At 41.2% G+C, this 12,981-nt stretch overlaps 2 protein-coding genes across 37 annotated transcripts in view; one reads left to right on the plus strand and one right to left on the minus strand.

Annotated features, from left to right (window-relative positions):
• DLGAP1 (DLG associated protein 1) overlaps positions 1–12,981 on the plus strand; it is a 1,399,633-nt gene that overhangs the window by 1,065,033 nt on the left and 321,619 nt on the right. For 27 of the 36 annotated variants that reach the window (XR_014807681.1, XR_014807682.1, XR_014807680.1 and 24 more), the window contains one exon: positions 6,440–7,468. Coding sequence is in view for 31 of the 36 variants with exons in the window: in XM_084964262.1 (XP_084820388.1) it covers positions 6,512–7,468 (957 nt within the window). In the remaining 5 variants the exon portion in view is untranslated. Of the gene's footprint in view, positions 1–6,439; positions 7,469–12,231; positions 12,423–12,761; positions 12,912–12,981 lie in introns of those variants that run through there. The other 9 variants (XM_021097727.2, XM_021097728.2, XM_021097731.2 and 6 more) reach the window with 3 other exon arrangements.
• The window catches only part of LOC146402737 (uncharacterized), a 409,060-nt gene that overhangs the window by 140,414 nt on the left and 255,665 nt on the right, over positions 1–12,981 (minus strand). The window lies entirely within an intron of this gene.

Here is a 12,981-nt window from a genome sequence, read left to right on the forward strand (position 1 = left end):
AGATAGTCATGCTGGCTGTAAAGCAAGTGGTCTAGAATGCTCCAGAACAGGTTCACAGGACTTTTCAGCTAGTTATGAGAGAAGCAGAAAAAAATCACTTTGTTTTCATCGGAGGATCTTGCTACTACTTCCTTTCAAGTTGCCTCATTGTGTTGTATTGGTTGTCATGTTTCCGCATTTTTCCATTTTCCTTTATGGTTGTCATTATATCCCATTCAGCAGTTTTATTCTATCATCATTTCTGTTTCTCGTAGATTAGTTAATGGCTTGCATGTATTTCTCAACTTTTTTTCTGCAGTAGACACTGATGATTTTTGCTCTTCTCTATGAAAACTCTGCAGATAGCTGTTTTACTCCCACAAGATAGGGTGTCCCTCTGCCCACAGTGCCTCCTGAAGAGCTATGGGCCATAGCTCATTGGCCTTAGCAACTCCCAGGTGAATCCACCTATAGGCTTAGCTGAGATAATCACACCCTCTTCTAGAATGATCCAAATGAGGATAGTCCCATGGGGTGCACATTTCCAAAGTCACATAGAGTCGGGACAGTTCCCTTCCCACCTGTGTCAAGGCAGAATAACGTTAGGAAGTTTTATAACATACTGCTTCCGTTATCCTCCACATAAAAATCCTCTCCTGAGTCCTGTGGTTTTTCACCCAACCAGCAATAAGTGTACACCCATATTAATGACGACTTGCTAACCATTTCTCAAGGAACACTACCCTCCACCTTTTTATTCTCAAAAACCATAATGAAACCACTCTTTAAAGCTTTGTATGAAGACAAAGGCAATAGCATTTGTGCTCCCTACTGTGACCAAATTGGAGGAGGTATGGGTTGTCATTTTGTTTGGGTTTTTGTTGTTGTTGTTGTTTTGTTTGTTTGTTGTATAATACCATACCTTTTGAAAGGGAAATGCTCCAAAGACACGTATGGGTAGGAGCAGCCTGATGGAAGGAGGTATACGCAAGCAGAGCCAAACCACAGATGATTAGGATAGCAATTAATGTTAATGGAAAGCCAAAATACATTCTGTGCACATAAAATGGCTTCGCATTGTGCTTTGAGTAACATAACTGGTGTATTTCAGACTGTGCTTATTCAAAGGAGCTCTAATGGTATTTGTATGATTTTAGGTACACAATATATGAAAATCTTTGAGTGGGAAAGCCTGAAAAGTGAAAGAAAATGGCATTCAGTTATCTTTTGCAGCTAGATTCAGAAGGTCAGAAAATATTCCCAAAGTGGGCCTTTGGGGTAAAGTTAACTCATGTGAGTTTTCTAGTTACTTTTAACCTAAAGCGGCATGGCTTCATTTGTTAGGAGCACGTTCATGAGAACCATTCCCTTTAAAAATTATTTAAAATCATAAGCCTCTTAAATACTTACATTGCTCTTCATTCTCAACCTCCACAGAACTGGGATTTGTTATTAGCAGAGGAAAACATTACTAATGAAAAAAATGTACATCCATATTGCATAGAATTCTGTTTTGTCTAGAAAAAAGTCCCACCTGGGTTTAGACTGTGGTGGAAACATACGTGTGGGCAAAAGGCCAGGAGTGGGAGATACTGTACCCACTGGCCTGGACATTCTCACCCTTTGAGGGGTTCCTCCCAACTCCTAACTCCCTTTTAGTCTTCTCTCATGAACTGTCCAAGCAAGAAATAAGCACTCCTTTTAGATCTTCCTCCTCCCCAGCCCTAAATCTATTCACTAACTACAGCCAGAGATATCCCTAGTATACGTGTGGCTGTGTCACTGCCTGGTTTAAATTCTTGTCATGGATGGCCACCACCAGCAAAGTCAAGTGCTCCCACACAAACAAGACGCAGAGGTACACATCCAGACTGATAGGCACTTGATTGTGGCCAGGTCTTTATCTTGCTCCACTCCCATCCTCAGACTGTAACTTTCACCTCATGGTCCAAGATCAACAGTCAAGTTCAGCCAGCTCTTGAATCTGAATTCTAGCCAGGGAAGAAGTAAAGAGGGGATGCCCTTCACCTTAGAGACATCCTCCAGAAATTGCACCTGCCGTTTTCAATTATACTCCATTAGCCAGAATTAGTCACCTGTGCACATCTAGGGAAATGAGTTGTTATGCTGGGACTGCTTCATAGTCTTCATAAGAGAAGATTTTCTTTTTCTTCAGCTGAATGTTATAATCTGGCACAGGCAGGTTACAGGCAGATGGGAGAAGGCAAAAAGGTGACTGGACTTGGAAAAGATTCGTGGAGCCTTCCTCTTCCCAGTGTCTCCCCAAACCAGAACACAGGACTCCCTATTCTCCTGGGCAGGGTCCCCAAGTGGTCCTTTCTAAAGCAAGTCGCAATTGCCTGGCTGTCCGTCCTCATTAAGGGAGAGAGTGGAAGTCCTTCAGGTGGGTTCTCTTTCTGCATGTAAAGAAAAATCAAGAACATCAGCTCTAAATAAAGACATGCACAGAAGTCAAAATAAAATAAGAACTTGCCAGCTTTGCAAGGCTGTTTTCCATCTTGTCAGCATCTTCAACATGTGGTTTGTTTGCTTTTTCCTTGGTGCTAATAAATTACCTGCCTTGAGAATTTCCTTTACGGTGCTGGGTGATTCTTGCTTGAGTCATCAAGCAATGCTTCAGCGCCAGGTGTGGGAACCCTGTCAAAACTGGTGCATCTCACACTCAGAGCTCTTCTCGCAGTGGCCAATACAGTCAACATCTTCTCCAAGCCAACAATCAGAACATGTGGTCTGATGGTAAAGTCAAACTTAGGAGGATAACAAAACATAATTTGAAGTCATTGTGAACAGGAAAAAATGAGAGATGATCACCGTCGTCATAGAAACTCTTAGGAAGGCACGTTGACTCACACTCCCCACCCTTGCTCAGAGAGGAAGGCATGAAAGACAATTTCCCTTTCTATTTTCAGAAATCTTTATGGCCACTTAAAACCTAATTCCGGGGCTAGCAGCTTCCTTTTCCAAGAATGAAGAAGATAAGAATTGTTATTTATCTTTTATTATGACTAGGTCATGTCTCTCTGAGGGCATCGTTAAGTCCTTTGGCCATTAGGGATTTGCTAGCTGCATTTGGTTGTCTGCAGCAGCAAACATAGCCCTGCATGGGATGGATGCTCAGTTAATTCTTCCTGGGAATGCTGTTAGTCACACCGTGGCTGGAGCAAGTGATGTTCATGGCTGCCAATTATGAGCATTAATTAGGAGAGGTAAAAAAAGAAGTGGCAGAAGGAAGTAAGATAGAAAGGCAGTTCATGAGTAAGAAAAGAGGAAAATAATGAGGAATGGAAGAGCAGGACTTTCATGGTAGATGCCATAGCAATTATTTAGCCATTGAGGGTTTTACATCATCTCCCCCCATTCACTGGGAAGTCACTAAGTGTGTTGCTTTAGTTTATAATCACAATTAATCTATTAATCTATCTTCCTTTTTAAAAGGCAAGACAGTAAAAGAGAATGTACTGTCATTTATTTGGCCTTAAACAGTAAGATAGACAAAGCATTTAGAAATATACTTATGATCATGTATTGCTATTTTTTCATGACCTCATTTGCCTACATCATAGACAAAAAGAATCAAGATCTCAATATCGTTTTACAAATATTAAGTAAAGAAGGACAAAAGTTAACCTATTTATCCTTGATGCAATTCATTACTCTCTATAAAAATATAAGTACTTGTCACTAGGCTGAAAATAGCCCACTTAAATTTTAGTAAAAATCACTCTGAATATGTTTAATTTGCAAAAATGATCATTAGTTATGCTATTTAACAAATTCATCATTAATGGCCTGAAAAAGGCTTTTCTTTTGCTCTGCATGTCCTCGAGTATTATCATCTTACATGAAATAACCATTCACAAATTAAAGATAACTATGTAAATATTGAATACATGATTCAAATAATCTATATTTTGGAGCAAATACGTATAATTCATATTTTTGGCTCCTGCCAGATTCACATTTTATTTAGCAAAAATCTCTACCTAGGACCCAGCTGCTTCAGAAGGAAGCATTATTTCATATTATTCATATATTGAGATACATTATGTGGAATCATAAGACCTATTATTTGACTATAATCCAACTGGATTGCTGTTTTTGTTTTTCTATTTTTAAGTCAATATTTAAAAGGCAAAAATGTCTTCAGTGGAACCTGTTTTACATAGAGAAACTTCCTCATGAAATGGATTTTTCCGTTAGTTTTCAAAGTAATTTGTGCCACAGTTTTTCTAAAAACGTATATTTAACTCTCCTTGCCACAGCCTACTCTTGGGATCATAACTTTGTACAGAGGAGTCCCAAGTATTATATGCTAAAGTATCCTTTACATTAGTCTCTTCTCAGTGAGCAGGCTTTAACTTATAGGTTTTTTTCCTGAGTCACAGGTATCATGAGTCCTGCCTTTCCTTTCTATCGCTTTAGGTGCCATTTTCTTTCTCTCCTGCAAGCAGATCATCCTCTGTCTAGACATAATGTAGTCAGCAGGCCAGGCAATCTCCCAGCCTTTAATTTCAAGGCATGTAGAGCTTCCAGAGCTGATACTTTTGGTGGATTGTGGAGAGGCAGAAGTAGAAGGCTAACAGGTAGCAGAAGGTAACATTCACCTGCATGCCTCCTGCTTCACCTTGAAACCTACTGGTCTCTAGAATGCTCATGAGACAGTCTCTTCCTTCCTTGGCCCTTCCCTTGTCACACAGTCAGTCTCTCACTCGATAGACATGACTTGAACCACGGGATGGATCACTCCAGGAAATTTTTCATTGATGCATTAATTCATTGACTAAATACTGAGTTCTCACCATCAGCCAAGCACTTTCTTGACCCCTGGATTCATAAAACATAGTGCTTTCCCTCAAGAAGCTCATAATTTAGTAGATGAACCAATTTTGAAAGACTCCAGTGATTAAAACTGCCCATCAGTTTTCTTGAAAGAGTAATCCAGAAACTGAGAGACTAGGAGGAAGAAAAGAGTGTCATAAAGCATGGTTAGAGATTTTCAACAGTCAGTAAGTCTCATGGAACAGAGAAGTGCTGACTCCTCAAGAGTCCATGTTTTTCCTCACCAGGACATACGTGAGTGTTTTATTTTATTTTTGTAGGTTTTTAATTAAACCAATTACCTCTCCCTCTCTGAATATCTGAAATGACATTTGTGATATTTTTGGAAGGTCACATTGGCTTTTCTGGACAACTCTCCATATGACAAATTTTGTATTGTAGGAAGCATTTTAAAAATTGGGTTGTTAGGAGGAATCCATTCAGCTGTCTAAGAACATACTCTGTTAACAGAGTCCAAAGAAAGTACTCTGCCCAGTAGAACAGCAGCCTCTGGAACTAAAGTGTGGGGAAGGCTTGGGATGACCCAATTTCCCACAGTTGGATCTGCAGGAGTCACTTTTCTCCGAAACAAAACTGACCCTTTGGTCCGAGCACTTCATGTCCTCAGGAACGTTTTCAAGAGCCTTGTCTTTGGCCATCTTGCCATCACTTGTAAATATTTACCAGAAAATTTAAAACAAGGAAAAGGAGATGCCCTGATATTTAAGCTAGTCAATTCAAGCTTATTTGTTCTTCATCTGCTCTAAGTTTGTGGAGAGGAAGCTCTTGATTCTCTGATGACAGAAATACATGGGCAGATTTTCTCTGCAGCTCTAATGTGCTTGCCAATGCCATTAGTTTTTCCAACTCTAATTACCATGGGAGGATTGTTTGCTGTCATTGTTACCACCAAATTCTAATGGGAAATATGTTGAAGAAGATACAGTGATATAGCCTAAAGTTATAAGGTGCCAGTAGCCTCTTTTATTTGTGTTTTCCGGTCATATTTATGGAGTGCTTACTATGTGTCTATATGGCCTACCTGATGTTCAGTAGGGAGACTCAAAGGTGACTAAGGGGTAAACTGGCCTGCAGGAAGTTTGAGCTATCGGGGGAGGCAGGAGACAAAGCATTCCAGAGGTGCTGGAGAGTGTGCAGTAGAAGTCATGCAAGCACAGAGGGCAACTAATTCTCTCTGCAAGAAGGATCAGCAGAAGCCTCCCAGAGAAACTGAGCCCTTCTGATCGCCTAGCTTGATCATTAACATATAGTTAAGAATAAAACCAGAGCAGCAAAGGAATGATACAGCCAGTTATTGGAATTCTGGAGGGAGGAGGCATTTTTTTAAAAATCATTTTAAAACAGGTTAGCATTTTTTAAGTTTCTTTTCCCTGCTTACTAGCTTTCATCCTTACTCTCTCCCCTATGTGATTGGAGTGGGCTTTTCCACCCTACAGAAGTAATAGAGCTTTTCCAACAATGCAGTCAAGGAGATTTTAGAGAGTCATGAATTCTTCTGCCAGAAAATTAACTTAGTGGGAAACAGCACACGTGAAAGAGAGCAGTATCTGTTTACCACGGGAAACCTTAACCATTGTCTCCCTCTCCTTCACTCCCCCAGGACTTTGTGGGAGACGGGTCTGGAACCTAACCACGGGGTGTCCATGACCCCCGCGGTTGAGCCCTGTCAGCGATGAAAGGGTTATCAGGCAGCCGCAGCCATCACCACGGAGTCACCTGCGATTCCACCTGTGACTCACTGTCGCATCACGCAGACCGCAAGCCATACCTGCTGAGCCCAGTGGAGCATCACCCAGCTGACCACCCCTACTACACTCAGCGCACCTCCTTCCAGGCCGAGTGTGTGGGCCCCTTCAGTGACCCGCTAGCCAGCAGCACCTTCCCGCGCCGGCACTATACCTCGCAGCAGGAGCTGAAGGACGAGTGTGCCCTGGTGCCTCGCAACCTGGCCACCAAGGCCAACCGCATCCCCCCCAACCTCCTGGACCAGTTTGAGAGGCAGCTGCCGCTCAACCGGGATGGCTACCACACGTTGCAGTACAAGCGAACGGCCGTGGAGCACCGCAGCGACAGCCCTGGCCGCATCCGCCACCTGGTCCACTCGGTCCAGAAGCTCTTCACCAAATCTCACTCCCTGGAGGGGCCGTCCAAGGGCAGTGTCAATGGGGGCAAGGCCAGCCCCGATGAGACACAGACGGTGAGGTACGGCAAGCGCAGCAAGAGCAAGGAGCGGCGCGCAGAGCCCAAGCCCCGTGCCAACGCTTCCCCAGGCTGGTGGAGCTCTGACGACAATCTCGACGGTGACATGTGCATCTACCACGCCCCCTCCGGCGTGATGACCATGGGCAGGTGTCCCGACCGCTCGGCCTCGCAGTACTTCGTGGAGGCCTACAACACCATCAGCGAGCAGGCGGTGAAGGCCTCTCGGAGTAACAATGACGTCAAGTGCTCCACTTGCGCCAACATGCCTGTCACCCTGGATGCACCATTGCTGAAGAAGAGCGCCTGGTCCTCCACGCTGACAGTGAGCCGAGCCCGGGAAGTTTACCAGAAAGCCTCAGTTAACATGGACCAGGCCATGGTGAAGTCAGAGTCCTGTCAACAAGAACGTTCCTGCCAGTACCTTCAGGTACCATTTATGTCTGAGGGATGGATGCTTAGAAGTTATACCTACTGATTGTGTGGTGTCTTCTTCTGGGTCCTAGTCGCGGCTCTGCTATGTCTGTGTATGTCTACTATGTTTGAACCTGAGCAAATTATTTAGCATTCCGGGGGCTGAGGGCTCCTATCAGGAAACAAGCTTGCTAGCAACCTCATACAGTTATCTTAAGATACTAGATATAAAAGTGCTTAGAAAATCACGCCTACATAAAGGCAAGGAGTTATTAATGTTTTGTGTTCCTCTTTTGTCTGAGGGATCATGGGATAGAGAGGAGAGAAAAGGGGAGTTTACACAGAATTTTAAAATAAATCCACCTTTTTATAAAAGTCAACAATGATCTTTGGAATTTTGGAAAGAGTTTAATTAGATCTATTCAGGTTTTTAATTGTTATTATTTAAAATTCTGCCTGAAGCTGTTAGTTTGGGACAATTGATCTACATCTTCGCCACCACCAACACTAACCATATTCCCACCAAAGCCCCACCCCCTCACCCTCCCCACCCCCCCGCCAGAGCACAGGGAGTAGTCAGGCGATGCCCTGTGTCCTGAGGAGGTGGAGATGGAGCCCATTTGGGGATCTGACAAGCACAGCTGCAGAGACCCAGGACAACTGAGAAGAGAAGAAAAATAAGGGGAAGCATCTGCACAATAAAATACAATTAGTGTCAGCATGTAAATCCCACACACGTACAGACCCAGGGCAGGCCGATCCTCCCCTTCCACAGTCTCCTATTTTTCCTGCTGCCCTCCAATCCAATTAAACCAGATTTCACCTGGATAAAAATATCAGAGAAAGAGTCTTTTCTTCCCTACCTCCTCCCTCTAGTATTGTGATTTTACCCAAGACCTTCTTTAATAGGAACCCCCATATTTTTCCTTTTCAAAGTGTCTTTTTTCTCGGCCCTCCCCTGCCATCCCCATCTTTTTATGAAACCATGGCATAATCATTTCCTACTCATAGAAATATATGCAAGGAAAAAAAGTCTTCCACCAAGATGTTCATCCTGTTGCGCTTTTTTTTTTTTTTTTTTTTTCCCCAAAACTGTCTCCCTTGAGAATGCCTCCCCTCAGCCCTGAGAATATTCTGGGCTGGCAGTCACTGGGCAAGGACAATGCCAGAGCCCATCCGGAGAGTTCTGAAGAGGCCACCAATGTGTAGATAGTTTTCACAAACAACACAGTATTTCCCACTGGAGGTGGCATCGCTTAATTTACTATAAGGTTCTTACATGTATTAGGTCATCAAGAACCACTAACAGGGTTTTGCAGTTAAAGGGCTTGTCCAATCCAACCTCCTCCCGTAGCATATAAAAAAAAACAACAAAAACAGACTCAAAGAAAGGTAAAGTCCTGTGAGTTATGCTGTTAGTACTGGCAGAGGTCGGACTGGAACTCAAGTATCTGAACTTACAGAAATGACCATTATACGAGTTACAAATGAAAGCTTTCCAAATTCTTTAAGCACATAAGTCTCATTAACTACTGGGAATAATGTGTTTTCATAAGATATCTGTCCTGAAGAAAGGATGTGTAAGGAGATAGAAAGCCTAGAAGAGGTACATTTTGTCTATAAACATTGTGTGACAAGGGCAAAAACAAAACAAATTCAAATGTTTTAAAAATTGAACTTTGATAAGTCATAATGAGATTAGATAAGAAATAATAGATTAAAGAAGTATACTATACGTATATCCAGGACCAGCCTTTGTTAGTAATGAAATGCTTTCATAATACTTGCATAACTGTCTACTTTCTTCCTACCTTACATTCATTTTCCTTTCCTTTTTATACATTTCTGAAGTAAAAGCTCAAGCAGTGGAAGAAAGTGAAAGTATAAGGAAAGAAAGGAGGAAAATTATATTAATTGAACATCTACTGTGTACCAGATACTGTAGCAAATATTTTCACATTTGTTATTTCTGTGAATGTTCATAATAATCCTGAGAGCTAGAGATAATAACACTTTTTACAGGAGAGGAAACTGAGGCTTAAAAATATCAAATGATTTAATGTCATGTGGCCAGTAAATTGAGATTTAGACTCAGATCTATATGATGCCAAATAGCTCTTTCCAGTACACCCTAGCACAACCCTGGAATGAAGGGCATGAAATGGTGAACCAGGAGGGGACAAAAAATCTTTAAGGGAAACACATTATTATCATTAAAGTTCTTTGGGAAAATTGAAATGAAGCTTGAAGATTTAAGTATGGGATTTAGTATAGCAGCATCATTAGATCTCATAAAGATTTGGAAATTCTATTTTCAAATTGGTTGCCTTCTTTTAAGCCAGTTATTTTTAATGAATATATGAGCCTCATAGAAAGGTATCAAGAAAAAGATAAACACACATTTATACATCACCCAACTACAGAAATAAAACATTAATTACAATGGATCACACAGGTACCCTCCTAAATCCCATTTCCCTTCCTTCCCAGAATAATAGCTAATCTGACTTGACACCCAAAGCACCTTTGTCTTTAATTTTAGAATTGAAAGATTAGAAAAACTGTAATATTTTCTATTCTTCATTGAACAATAATTAACCCTAAAACAAGCGAGTTTGACACCTGCAATATAAACCAAGCTCAAAGTCACACCTTCTTAACAAATATTGACATTTATTGAGCTCCTACTCTGTGCAAGACTTTCAAACAAAAAAAAAAAATTTTTTTTTTTTATATATCACTGTGGGGACGTAGCATGTTTAGTAAATAAACAAAATGCAGAAGAGTGTGTTCTTCCCAACCAGTGTGTTGAAGAGTCAGGAGCTGGACATTGCAAAGGGCAGAGAGGAGATGGGAAACTCCAGAGAACTAGTCCTCTCCGGCTCTCTGGCTATATAGAGAAGGGAGATTCTGTGTCCTATAGCAGCTTGTCTAAGGAAGGTAGCTTAGACAACCCCTGTCAGCTCCCATCAAATCATTTCATTTATTTGATGAAGTTTCATTAAGTTCATTCCTATGTTGGAAACACAGAATTTTAGATTATTTTCTGTTGTAGTACTTTAATTACCAACTCATATTGACACTGGTTGTACACATGTGTTTGACTTCAATGTCACAAGGTTTAGTGGACAAAGCAATGAACTTTAAGTAAGAGGGTCTGTATTTGAGTTCCTATGAGCCACTAACTAGTTGGTGATCACTCACTACTAGTGATAAGGCTCAGTACCATCATTTCAGCTCTCTGGGTCTTCTTCCTCTGCTGTAAAGTAAGGCACTCGGTTGAGAAGCCCTGTGATCTCAATCCACATCTTTAAACTCCTCAGTTGCATGTGCAGAACACTAATTAGAGCCATTTGCTGGAGTTGTAAGGCCTGGAGCTCCCATTTAATAAATACTTAAAGTAGATGCTATTCCAATCTTATCTAATTTGCTCTCTAAAACCCCACGAAGTATTTTACAGTTGGAGAAACTGAGATGTAGTAAATTAGGTTAATTCACTTGCCCAAGGATATAGAGCTAGTACATGGCAACATGGAAGGTGAAAACTGAGCTGCCTGTCTCAAAAGCCTAGATTTCTAGATGGCCAATCGAGGGAGGAAGCAGCCTATATCATATACTTATTGTTTGCCATAAACCATACAGTATCTCATTTAGTACACAAAACAACTTTGTAAAGTCAGCATTATTATTTATTCCAATTTTATTGATGCCAAACTGAGTCACAAAAGATTAAATTATTTGTCCAGGAACTCAAGGATAGTAAGTGGGAGTGCTAAGATTTTTTTTTAATTTATTTTTTATTGTTATTTCCCCCAACACACTTTTTTTTCCCCACTGTACAGCATGGGGACCCAGTTATACACACGTGTATACAAAATTTTTTCTCCCATTGTCGTGCTGCGTTGTATGTATCTAGACATAGTTCCCAGTGCTACACAGCAGGATCTCATTGTTAATCCATTCCAAAAGCAATCGTTTGCACTCCGTTAACCGCAAGTTCCCAATCCACCCCACTCCCTCCCCCTCCCCCTCCCCCCAGGCAACCACAAGGCTATTCTCCAAGTCCATAATTTTCTTTTCTGTAGAAAGGTTCATTTGTGCTGTATATTAGATGCCAGGAGTGCTAAGATTTGACCACAGATCTGTCTGAGTCCATAATGTGCTTCAGAAATACAAATAAATGGGAGTTCCCTTGCGGTGCATCAGGTTAAGGATCCAGGGTTGTCACTGCAGCATCTTGGGTCACTGCTGTGGCACAGGTTCAATCCCTGGCCAGAGGAGCTTCCACATGCCCCAGCCTTGGCCAAAAAAAAAAAAAAAAAAAGAAAGAAATAGAAATAAATGTATTTTATTATTTGCTTTAATCCGCAGCAAATGTATGCATTCATTAGACCTCATCTGTGCACATGCAGTTAAGAATGTGTGTCCATGAAATGTGATCCATCTCAGATGAGCAATGGAATGACTGAAATGTCCCTAATTGGATCCAAGACTGAACATGGGTTAATATTCACCAGTAATGGAATTCTAAATACTAACAAAGTTCTGAGTCTCTCTTTGTAGAATTATCACTTAGAAATCATTTAACTCAGGCCACTGACACAATTATATAGAAAATGTGAGGTCTGTTAAGTATTCAGTCTCTGTCTGACATTGATTTAGAAATAAAATACTGTAGCTTGAAATCATTGCAAGTTCCAGTTAATACAGTCAATTGGTGATGTGTGCTCACTCACAAGCTGCTTGTAGTTAATTTTAAAAAGGCTCCCTTTTTCCCCCAATATTGTTATTTTTAAATGTCAAGAATCAGATGTCTGCTGTTTAGAACTATTGTACGGCTGCCAGTGACTGTCTGTATCAGGGTTTGGAGCCGGGACATGGATTTGAAGACATTAAAACTGTTTAATTCTCAGTTGAGATGTGGTTGGCTTGTGTACATTTGGAATAGAGCATTTATGGCACATCTCAGGGTAAGTGCTAATCGTTAAACAAATAAAATAGGAAGGAGGTCAAAGGAGTAAAGGGAGTTATTGTTGTTTTATTTTTGCTTTAAGAAAGCAGTATTCTTGGTTCTGTATATGCCTCTTTCTGTAAATGTTGTGTGTAGAGTGATTGGCATATAAAGCCATTCAGAAGAGCAAGATTTTAGATTTCCAACTGTTAGCCCCCCCCCCCAAAAAAAAATCCCTTTAAATAGTGTATTTTGCATTCATCCAGCAGCAGAAACAGGAAAAAGGAAACAAAACGCTCTCCGGTAGAAGTAGAGAGAGAGAGAGAGACACAGAGAGAGGGAGAGGGAGAGAGAGAGAGAGAGAGAGAGCGCTCACGACAGACGAGAAAAGCAAGCCCTCTCAGAGATGAAATTTTAGGAGAGCAAAATGATCGACCTTTTTAAGGCTGAGTGGGTTTCTTCAGTGTGTGTGCAAGTTTCAAGAAATGGAAGAACTGACCAGGTTTGGGTACAACTCTTTTATTACTTTGTATTTGGTGATAGTATGTTGTTGTTTAGGTGGGTTGGTGGGGGCAGTT

The sequence above is a fragment of the Sus scrofa genome, chromosome 6, assembly GCF_054392235.1.
Source record: "Sus scrofa isolate SSC_HxYL_T2T_F1_AM1 chromosome 6, Sscrofa_HxYL_maternal_Yorkshire_Landrace_v2.0, whole genome shotgun sequence".
Classification (NCBI taxonomy): Eukaryota; Metazoa; Chordata; class Mammalia; order Artiodactyla; family Suidae; genus Sus; species Sus scrofa.